An 11,551-nucleotide genomic window follows, 5' to 3' on the forward strand; every position below is an offset into this window, starting at 1 on the left:
AAGAGGACACATGCAACCTAAATGACCATTTGGTCCTTCCAAACTCTTGTCCAACAATAATCCTATATACTTATTGGGTCAATATTATATTCTGTTAAAGTGCAAAAATGTACTACCATGTGCTATGTCTTGCCTTCTCTTAAAGACGTACCTCAGCAAGCTCGATAGACTCAATTAAACTGTATTATAAAAGATAGGTCCAAGCAATTTTATTTATTAAAAATTTAATGAGTGAAGATTAGATGGAAATATTGTAGTGAATATAGTGTGGGACGGGGACTATGAAATAAAATGTAATGAATGATTTCAGAAAGGTTATGTTCAATAAATGACATTAATCAATGGAGTCATCATTTCTGAGCAAGGACAATTCCAAGTCTTTGCAAGTCTTGATTTCTCCTCTGATGTTGCTCTTATTATTGAGCTTTAGAGCTGTAAAGTTCCTTCAGAAAATTCTCAATATATCTCCAGGCCTCCTCAACATTTTCAGAACCATGTTTCTCCAGAGACTTGAGATAAGGTTTAGCTTTCAACCTTAGGTCATCCACCTTCTTTCTCATTTGTTCCTTTAGCTCAGAAGCCTTGTCATCCATTCCATCTTTCACCTCCTTGCTATACTTCTCATACTCTGCCCGGACATCATCCACGTAAGGTTGCAGCTTGCCACGCAGGATGTCTATTTCTTCTCGCAGATTGTCCCGACCCTTCTCTGCTACGGATCCCAGATTTTCCAAGAAGCTCGTCACATGCTTACTTACACCATCAAAAAGCTCAGATCCTATGGGCACAACTTCCTTAACAAATGTCTTCAGATGTTCTTCTACTTTGTCGTCAAAGTCCTCAATAATAGGTACAACCTTGGTCTTGAACACTGGGAAGTTTTTAAGAAGCTCCTCATCCAATTTCTTCTTGATTTCTTCAAAGTAGTCTTCGATAATATCCTCCATTTTATTAGCATTTTCCTTTGCTTCTTGTAACTTCTCCTTAAGTTTGTATCTGCAGAAACAATATATAAATCTGTAAGTGTTTACACCCTACATGACTATCAATGGTAGTGTAAGACAGGAGAGCAGCTTTGTACTATGGAGCCTTCGAGAACACAGACGTTCTTGTGAACACTATGCCCCAATTGTATTATAGAACTATTTTTACTTGACACAATATATTGAATTAATAACATTTTAAATGCTGGGCTGAAAGTTTCCTAAAGTATATTCCTTATATAACTATTTATCAGGCTACCCCTGACGTTAAAGTATGTGGGAAAGGATGCTTCCACATGTTTAAGGCAGAATTAAGTTTCACAAAAATGTAACTAAAAAATTATAAATATTAGATAGAGCTCCTGTTTTGCAAGCAACAGGCAAGGCAGTAGACATACCCAGGGCCAGATTAACAATGGGGTGGATGTAGCTACAGCTCCAGGCCTCACGTATTGTAAAAATCGTATTAAATTAGTATTTCTATTTTTCTCACAAAATTCTGCAATGTTTCTATTTTTATGTATTTAGGGAGTTATTTGTGCTTATAGTGTACACACCCATGAAGCTCTCATCACACCCACACAGCCAAGATCACAGCTCCTCCCTTTCTCACTATCGGCCCGTGAACATTTTCTGCCCCAGGGCAGTGTGGTCCTTAATCCAGCCCTGGACAGCTACATACTTTTCTGTGGGGACAGCTATTTAAAAAGCTCCAAATCTTAGTTTTTCAAAACATGGCTGCGGTAGCTAACACCATCTTCACTGGACAGGTGTTTTAGTGAACCCAATTCATTATACTTTGACCACTGGGGAGGCAAAGCTCCCGGTCCAGATGTCCCATTCTTATTCAATCCATGGCTCACACACAGCCCATCGGGGTGCTACAGAACACATTATTTTGCATGAAGTGGCTGCTAGCCTCTAGGAAATGAGTGTGCCTGTATATGCCCCTCTGTGCTGGACATTTCCAACTAAACTGTAGGCCTTTGATGACCATTCATCATGTTCTTCAGCTCCCGTATGTGGATGTTTTACTAGTATTTCATTTTTAGAACATTTATTAATGTACTGTGCAGACCCACTGTGCCAAGTGTCCCCATAAATGAGTGTAGGGACGTAGAAATTATATAATCATTTGTGGGCCTAATTCAGACCTTGTCGCTGCAACGGTGGTGTGTGCAAAGCATCTCACTGGTGCGATCGCCTCTGCCTAATTGACAGGCAGAAGCAGTCGCGGGCGTGTTGGTGGTGTTGGGGGGGTGCAGTCAGGGCCGTTTCTTGGGGCAGGCGAGCAGTGCAACCGCACTGGGCACCCGCCGCGGCACTAACTGTGGCTCCCTGCTTCCCCCTCCTATTTCTCCCTGAGTAACTCGTTCGGGGGGCGGAGTTTCACTGAAGTTCACGGTTGCGTCGTTACGTCACGACGCAACCCTGTCACTCCGCAAAACTCCGCCCCCCATCCCCGAGCGGGGAACAGAAGGGGATCCAAGTTAGGAAGAGGGAAAGGTCGGCGCGAGGAGCGACTGGTGAGGCGGGCCAAAGAGCGGTAATCGCCTCTGTAAGTATTCTCTTTCTCTCTCTCAATATGTAAAATGGGGACACCTGCCGTAATGTGTGAAATGGGGACTCTTGCCTGCCGTAGTGTGGGGATTTAATGTATCAAGGGCATTGCGGTGTGTGGCATAATATGGTGCAGGGGGCATTACTGTGTGGGGCTTAATATGGTAGAATTTTTTTTTCCTGTGGTGGTCGTGATCTGTTGGAGCAGGGTCAAAAACTGGATTGTGAGGTAGTCTTTTTAGACGAGGCCATGCCCATTTAAATGAGGCCACACCCATTTAAATGAGGCCACGCCCCCTTGACAGGTGCGCACATTTTTTTTTTATATCTAGGTGTGGGGGGGGGGCACATTTTTTTATGTCATGGGGGGGCGCATTTTTAAATCTCGCACTGGGAGCCAAATTGGCTAGAAACAGCCCTGGGTGCAGTCCGGACAACGCAGGTGTGTCCTGGCTGCTGCTTGGCATCACATGCAGCCACTGCGACCCAAAACATAGCGGTGCAAAAGCACCGCCGCTGAGCGATGCTTTCCCACCTCTGCAGGGAAGGGGGGGGGGGGTTAGGGCCTGGCATATGGGGCAGAGACTAGCCCTGTGCTGGGCGTCAACCGTATGACTCAGTTCGTGATCGTAGATGTGCTTTTTTTAACACATCTATGATCAGCTCTGAATTAAACCCTGTATCCCTTCAGCTCCTCCAGCCTTTGCAGTACCCATGTGTGCCCTCAGGTCAAATCCTGGAAATGTATACTTCTGCAACTAAAATTACCAGTGAATGGGACAGTGTTAGATGTTTGTGGCACCAGAACAAAGTCATTAGTTTTGAAACTGCTGCCACAAAAGCATGGTGAGTTTAAACCTTGATCTGTAATGCTCTATCAGGATTATTGGTGAATAGGCCTCCAAGTGCATCTCACTCAAAGCACGTAATAAAAGGTTTTATGCACACAAAATTAGCACATGCATTTAAAAACTGTCCCAAGTAAGGCTAATAGCTAGCAATATTTTTAGAGAGAAAAAAAAAATCAAAGTTCACAGATTAGATTTAGGATGTGTACCTCTTAAAGATATCTCTGCCCATTCACACACTGACACTCAGTTCCTGCTTGTGTAAATGTGCACAGAGGAGGCCATGTAGCTACACTGGTGTAAAACACAGTACGCATCGTTTGTTTTATAAATGAAGCGCAAACTTCTGCATTGTCCAAACCAGTGCATAAATCTTATCTATGCAGCAGCGAGTGTAGTGTGCCACTTCAGGTTTTGCCAGAGTATTACTCTTCTGCCCACCTAACAATCGGCCTTGGAAATCTGTTTCTTTTGTGTTTTTCCTCTGGCTCTGGTGCAAAAAATTTGCTTCCTCCTGTGCATGCCTACTGTATGCCTAAATCGCAATGTGCACGTTATCTAGCCAACACTGCCAAGTGTCCACAAAAGCTCAATTTTCAGTCACAAAGTTCTCACAATGTAAACATAGGTTCACTAATGTATCAAATTCCCCAAAAGGGTGTTTTGCTGTACGGCCTGTTTTACACATTACAAGGACTCCAAATGAAAGTGATAGCAACCATGTAAACCAACAGAAATTATGTTGTGCATAATATAGACAGACAGTATATATTATCTGCCTTCCTATCATCACTGGTCTAAAACAACAGATCTCCTTGTTTCATCAATCTACAGGATCCGGTCTTTAGGTCGACTGCACTTTGGTCGACACTCATTAGGACGACCACTATTGGTCTACATGCATTAGATCGCCATGGTCTATAGGTCGAGATGGTCATTAGGTCGACATCGACAAGGTCGAAATGGAAAAAGGACGACATGAGTTTTCACATTTCTCTTAATTTTTGAACTTTTTAATACTTTATGATCCACGTGGACTATGATTGGGAACAATGCTGACCGCAGTGGTAGCAGAGAGAGGCACCTTACACAAAGCATGGCGAGCGAAGCGTGTCATGCGAGGGGATATAGTGCACTAATTGGGGTTCCCGGTCACTTTATGAAGAAAACGACACCAAACAATTATAAAAAAAACTTATGTCAACCTTGTTCATGTCGACCTAATGACCTTGTTGACCTAGTTCAGGTGTTAACCTAGTCACTGTCGACCAATAGTTGTTGACCTAATGACTGTCAACCTAGTTACTGTCGACCCTATGATCCACACCCCAATCTACAATTCTTGAAAACCCAGAACCATTGTTTTACATTGTTTGACCAACTAGAACTACTTAGTTTTTTTATTTTTAATAAATTAGCAAAAATCACAACAAAACTTTTTTCACATTGTCATTATGGGGTATTGTGCGTAGAATTTTGAAGGGGAAAAATGAATTAATTCCATTTTGGAATAAGGCTGTAACATAACAAAATGTGGAAAATGTGAAGCACTGTGAATACTTTCCAGATGCACTGTAGAACCACCAGTCATCATCACTTAACTTACATTATTTGACATCCAAGAATCATTGGCCTACAGTATAATACTTGACTTCCTGGAACCACTGATCTAGAACATATGACGGTTTAGCAGTGACGTGCGGTCGGGTGAGGCAGGTGAGGCAGAGCCTTTCCTGTCATACTAACATTTGTGCCAGAGTTTTGACTGTATAAAGTATATGAAAAATACAAAGAATATGTTTGAAATATCTTGTTTGCATTTTTCTAATATTTTTTATAGCCAAAACTCTGGAGTAAAATGTCTATGGTAGGTGAGGCAGTGCCTCACCTGGCTATCATTTCCGCACATCTCTGATCAAAACTCACCAAATTTCCAGGAGTTTATACTGATGTACCTGTGTATAATGCCCAGATGCACGCTTTGGATCATATATTGCATGTAAATCTGGCTCTGGTGCTAGCCAGTGTCTCCTGAGCTATTTAGCTCACCCCACGTCCCTGTGGTTTAGAATCTCTAGTCTGTAGTACTAAACCACTCACAATCACTGATCCTTCTAGGATCACTGGTCACTACAAAATCTGACCACCAAGAATGACTTGTCCACAACATTTGAAATCTTGAAGCCATTGGTCAGCACTTCACATCCTAGAACCACAGTAACTCTACTTTAAAACACTTGACCTTCTATTAACACTGTGGTATATAAATCGGTAGGTTTTTAAGAATAGATCTCAGTGCGCATGTGGTGAGCTGCTGGACACGCCCCCTTAAAAGAAGGTTCCCAATCCCTTCACCAAAAGTGCAGAAAAATATAAAATGAGGGGACTTATCCTGCGCTCCACAGTAAAATTGCAGTTTCAACCAATTCCGGGATTGTGCACTCACATGGGTAACATGAAAGAGGAAAATAGTATATATAGCGTAATACAATTTTTAATAAGCATAAAAAACATTTAAAAAAAATTCTGTTTAAAATACAACTAAACATGTGGGTAGCAGCATGTAAATTAGCAACATGTAACATATGGAAATAATGAATCCCGTTGTTCACATAGGAGACAGTAAGTCCATAAACAGCATAAATAGCACAAATTGTGGACTGATGCAATAGAGGAGCAATGAAGAATTACCAGAGATTGAGAACTGCCATAACAGTTCAAAGCCAGCTTGCGGGTTTTTTTGGTACAGGGAAACCCGGGAATCCCCTATACCACGCTGTACCGGAGTGGTCAGTCCGCCGTTGCTCCTCTGCTCTCAGCCCCTAACGTCCACCGGTGGACGTTAGGGGCTGGGAGCAGAGGAGCAACGGCGGACTGACCACTCCGGTACAGCGTGGTATAGGGGATTCCCGGGTTTCCCTGTACCAAAAAAACCCGCAAGCTGGCTTTGAACTGTTATGACAGTTCTCAATCTCTGGTAATTCTTCATTGCTCCTCTATTGCATCAGTCCACAATTTGTGCTATAATTTGTGCTATTTATGCTGTTTATGGACTTACTGTCTCCTATGTGAACAACGGGATTCATTATTTCCATATGTTACATGTTGCTAATTTACATGCTGCTACCCACGTGTTTAGTTGTATTTTAAACTGAATTTTTTTTAATGTTTTTTATGCTTATTAAAAATTGTATTACGCTATATATCCTATTTTCCTCTTTCATGTTACCCATGTGAGTGCACAATCCCGGAATTGGTTGAAACTGCAATTTTACTGTGGAGCGCAGGATAAGTCCCCTCATTTTATATTTTTCTTCTATTAACACTGGTCTACAACATATCTTTTATAGCTCTAGTTTGCAAAAGCTGACCATCTACTAATTGTTACCTATAGCAATTCACCTCTTACAATCTTGTCACTACAACACCTACACACAAGAACTATTGGTCTATTCAGGATCTGCTGACTTCCTAAAATCACTGGTCTTCAACACTTAAAGTCCTAGTGTAATAGGTCTTTACCCTTAGATTTCCAATCCCATTTTACACATATACTCTATTGTTAGTAGTAAAGCTTTTATTTATGTTTTTAACTGTGACATGAGAATGATCTCTTACTCTTTTGCAATTTCTGAATACTCCAGGTTTTTCACAACATCTGTTAGAATTGCAACTGCACTCTGAAATATTTTAGATATACTCTGTAGAGATTCTTCATGTTTAGGTTCATCACTCTGCCAAAAGTAGCGTCCTTGTGCACCTGCAAAACACAGATAATTTTGATTGGATTACAGAGTGCAAACTGTGTTATTGTGCAGGGGTGTAATGACACATAGACAGGGACCAAAATACAGGGGGTGCTGTTCTGCAGCACCTGTCAATTTTTGTATTAATTAATCTCACTTACAACTTCCTCCTCCTTAAACCCCGGCATCACCTGGCCGCCCCCATCTCCCCGTCATGACCCTAAGCACCTTCAGTCACACACTCCTTTATTTAAGGATTTCAAAATAGTGTAATATTTCCCATAGAGACACAAATAGATCCATTAGCAAGGTGTCTGGCTGCAATCTGGAAAGTCATGTGATTGAATTCTGGGTATGACAGTATTTTGAAATGTCTGCTTTAAATAAAGGAGGATGTGACTGAAGGGCCTGGCTGTGACTGCTAAGAAATGTGTGATTTAAAATGGGGTTCATTTACTAAACCTTGGATGGAGATAAAGTGGACGGAGATAAAGTACCAGACAATCAGCTCCTAACTGCCATGCTACAGGCTGGGTTTGAAATATGACAGTTAGGAGCTGATTGGCTGGTACTTTATCTTCGTTCACTTTATCGCCATCCAAGGCTTAGTAAATAGACCCAAATATAACTAAACAACAAAGATCTTTGAATAATATGTGGGGATTATACTCCGTCTATGTGATTTCTGTCACATTTTATATATACATATTTACAGTATATATATATATATATATATATATATATATATACACAGAGAAAAAACCACAGCACTCACCACACCAGAAGCGGGGCACAGCTATGCACTTACCACTCACAGGGTGGGGTGCATGTAACACAGCACTCTCCACCACAAAAGCGGGGTACACAGCTGTACTTACCACTCACAGGGCGGGGTGCATGTAGCCCATGACCACATCGCTCTAATAAATACAAACAAAGAACCCAGCACTCACCAAAGTAAACTCACTTATCCTCAACAATTCAATAAATAAATGATGGGGGTTTAGTTGGTGGATTGGCCAATGCACGGAAGCCTGCATACCGATTTTCAAGGTACCCCACCTTCATGCAGGTCCTACACTATCACAGAGTCTTAAAACCTGACTACTTCACTGCTGTTGCACACATCATCTGCCTGCTAGATTTAATGTGTACCTGCCACAGACTTTATGGCTTTTAAAGGCACACTAGTCACCTATTGCACTGGCTCAAAGATGATTGCTAAGGAACAGCTGAGACAGGTTCAGGATAATAAAGTCCATACAGGGGTGCATGAGAAAGCTAGTGGCCACGGTTAATAAGAGCTAACCATAGATTAACCCCATCATATACACACAGAGAAAAAACCACAGCACTCACCACACCAGAAGCGGGGCACAGCTATGCACTTACCACTCACAGGGTGGGGTGCATGTAGCCCATGACCACATCGCTCTAATAAATACAAACAAAGAACCCAGCACTCACCAAAGTAAACTCACTTATCCTCAACAAGGATAAGTGAGTTGACTTTGGTGAGTGCTGGGTTCTTTGTTTGTATTTATTAGAGCGATGTGGTCATGGGCTACATGCACCCCGCCCTGTGAGTGGTAAGTACAGCTGTGTACCCCGCTTTTGTGGTGGAGAGTGCTGTGTTACATGCACCCCACCCTGTGAGTGGTAAGTGCATAGCTGTGCCCCGCTTCTGGTGTGGTGAGTGCTGTGGTTTTTTCTCTGTGTGTATATGATGGGGTTAATCTATGGTTAGCTCTTATTAACCGTGGCCACTAGCTTTCTCATGCACCCCTGTGTGGACTTTATTATCCTGAACCTGTCTCAGCTGTTCCTTAGCAATCATCTTTGAGCCAGTGCAATAGGTGACTAGTGTGCCTTTAAAAGCCATAAAGTCTGTGGCAGGTACACATTAAATCTAGCAGGCAGATGATGTGTGTAACAGCAGTGAAGTAGTCAGGTTTTAAGACTCTGTGATAGTGTAGGACCTGCATGAAGGTGGGGTACCTTGAAAATCGGTATGCAGGCTTCCGTGCATTGGCCAATCCACCAACTAAACCCCCATCATTTATTTATTGAATTGTTGAGGATAAGATAGTTTACTTTGGTGAGTGCTGGGTTCTTTGTTTGTATTTATTAGAGCGATGTGGTCATGGGCTACATGCACCCCGCCCTGTGAGTGGTAAGTACAGCTGTGTACCCCGCTTTTGTGGTGGAGAGTGCTGTGTTACATGCACCCCACCCTGTGAGTGGTAAGTGCATAGCTGTGCCCCGCTTCTGGTGTGGTGAGTGCTGTGGTTTTTTCTCTGTGTGTATATGATGGGGTTAATCTATGGTTAGCTCTTATTAACCGTGGCCACTAGCTTTCTCATGCACCCCTGTGTGGACTTTATTATCCTGAACCTGTCTCAGCTGTTCCTTAGCAATCATCTTTGAGCCAGTGCAATAGGTGACTAGTGTGCCTTTAAAAGCCATAAAGTCTGTGGCAGGTACACATTAAATCTAGCAGGCAGATGATGTGTGTAACAGCAGTGAAGTAGTCAGGTTTTAAGACTCTGTGATAGTGTAGGACCTGCATGAAGGTGGGGTACCTTGAAAATCGGTATGAAGGCTTCCGTGCATTGGCCAATCCACCAACTAAACCCCCATCATTTATTTATTGAATTGTTTAGGATAAGTGAGTTTACTTTGGTGAGTGCTGGGTTCTTTGTTTGTGTGTATATATATATATATATATATATATATATCCATGCATGAAATAACTCCCCTCTTTGAACAGCAATAATGTGCAACATTTCAGTGCCTTCTAATTCGTCGCCATATTCACCAGTACTGAGCATGCAGAACTTTAACTGCAAAGTTAGAACTGAAACACTCCTACGGCTTCCGTTACTGTAATGATCAGATCATAATCCTGCAAAGTGTATGTTTAGTTCATTTCTGCGTGATTGTGAAGTATGATAAGTTCTGATAATTTTCATTATGAATTACTGTGGACGATACTAGCCGGGTTCCCTGTAATAATATAGTATATAATAATAATAATAATGTTCCGCGAGGCTGGATACCTGTGAGGAACAGCAGGGCCAGAGGCAGAAGCAGGACTTTCATTGTTGCACTGAACTGTTAATCGCCAACCTGCAACACACACAGAAGAATACCTGTAGTTGATGTTAGAAGGAGGTTACCCTGCTGTCATTAGTATATCTGCTCATATATCTATTTCTGTGATGCTCTTCCCCTTGTACAATATTGGCATATTCACTATATGCATACGTATGTGGGGCTCCCATGTTTCCAGTTATCACCAGGACATTCCCAGATTTTAGAAACAATAACTTAATAAATCCCAAGGTATGGAAGTGATAGTTTTTACAAGATTACGGGATCCCCTATACCAATGATGGGGGAACCTTGGCACGCCAGCTGTTGCTGAACTACACGTCCCAGCATGCCCTGCAACAGTTTTAGCATAGCCAAGGAGCAAAACTGTAGCGGGGCATGCTGGTATGTGTAGTTCAACAACAGCTGGTGTGCCAAGGTTCCCCATCTCTGCCCTAGGTTATACCACAGTAACTTAAGCAGCAAATTGTTTTGGGATCTATTCCTTAGAAATATTGCCAGAATACGCTGTTTTCTTACCAAAGATACTATCATATTCTCTCATCATCGCCCATCCTGACTACTGCATCATCCTCCCATCTGGCCTTCCCCTCGCACATCTATCCCCAGCACCCATCCATATTACATGCTGCAGAAAGACCGATCTTCCTCTCTCTGTTACACATCTGCTGCACCACTTTGTAAGTTGCTAAGCTGGCTCAAAATGTACCCTACAATGGAACTCCAATGAGTCACCCTCACCTACAAATCCCCCAACACCACCCCTTCATACATGCCACCTGAAAGCACTCTCATTGTCTTAGATCTACCTCCGTTGCCCCTGGAAACCACCTCTCACTCCCACCTTCAAGATTCCTTCTGTGATGCTCCCCGCTTACAGAATTCCCTATCACATCCTATTAGCCCCCTCCACAACCATCATATCTTTGAATACTGGCAGAAATCCCATCTCTTTGTAAGAGCTTACCCTACTCCCACTTATACTACCCACATTATTGTACCTTCACAGCTGTCCCAATGCCTAAAGACACATGTTGTAAGCCCTTCTGAGCAGGACCCTCTCTACCCTGCTTTTTCATTTGTCTACCTTGAATGTCCCTTTGTCATGTATGTCCTGTTTTCCCCACTGTCCTGCTCTGTGGGGCACTGTGGTATCTAACAAATCTACAATGATAATATTATTAATAATAATAACAGAAATAAATCATACAACAGAAATGGTCACAGACACACAGTAAGTGAACAGACAACTTACTATTCAGTAAAGCTCCAGGTCCTCGTGTGACTTGGACTTGCTCCC

The 11,551-nt window shown here is 42.3% G+C and overlaps 1 protein-coding gene across 1 annotated transcript; it reads right to left on the bottom strand.

Annotated features, from left to right (window-relative positions):
- Window positions 1-207: 207 nt before the first annotated feature.
- On the bottom strand, window positions 208-11,551 carry LOC134966509 (apolipoprotein A-I-like). The gene is made up of 4 exons (XM_063943292.1): window positions 11,507-11,551; window positions 10,197-10,266; window positions 7,010-7,151; window positions 208-996 (listed from the first exon to the last, which is right to left on the bottom strand). The coding sequence occupies exons 2-4, from the start codon at window positions 10,237-10,239 to the stop codon at window positions 417-419; spliced, it is 765 nt and encodes a 254-aa protein (XP_063799362.1). The 5' UTR covers window positions 10,240-10,266; window positions 11,507-11,551; the 3' UTR covers window positions 208-416.

This window comes from Pseudophryne corroboree, chromosome 10, assembly GCF_028390025.1.
Source record: "Pseudophryne corroboree isolate aPseCor3 chromosome 10, aPseCor3.hap2, whole genome shotgun sequence".
NCBI lineage: Eukaryota > Metazoa > Chordata > Amphibia > Anura > Myobatrachidae > Pseudophryne > Pseudophryne corroboree.

Bases quoted from the DNA above. Each gene is read 5' to 3' on its own strand.
- LOC134966509 (XM_063943292.1), bottom strand. From the start codon at position 10,239: ATGAAAGTCCTGCTTCTGCCTCTGGCCCTGCTGTTCCTCACAG. The intron at 7,152-10,196 runs GTATCCAGCCTC...TGTGTTTTGCAG, and splicing joins GGCCCTGCTGTTCCTCACAG to GTGCACAAGGACGCTACTTT. The intron at 997-7,009 runs GTAAGAGATCAT...TTGTTTCTGCAG, and splicing joins TATTCAGAAATTGCAAAAGA to ATACAAACTTAAGGAGAAGT.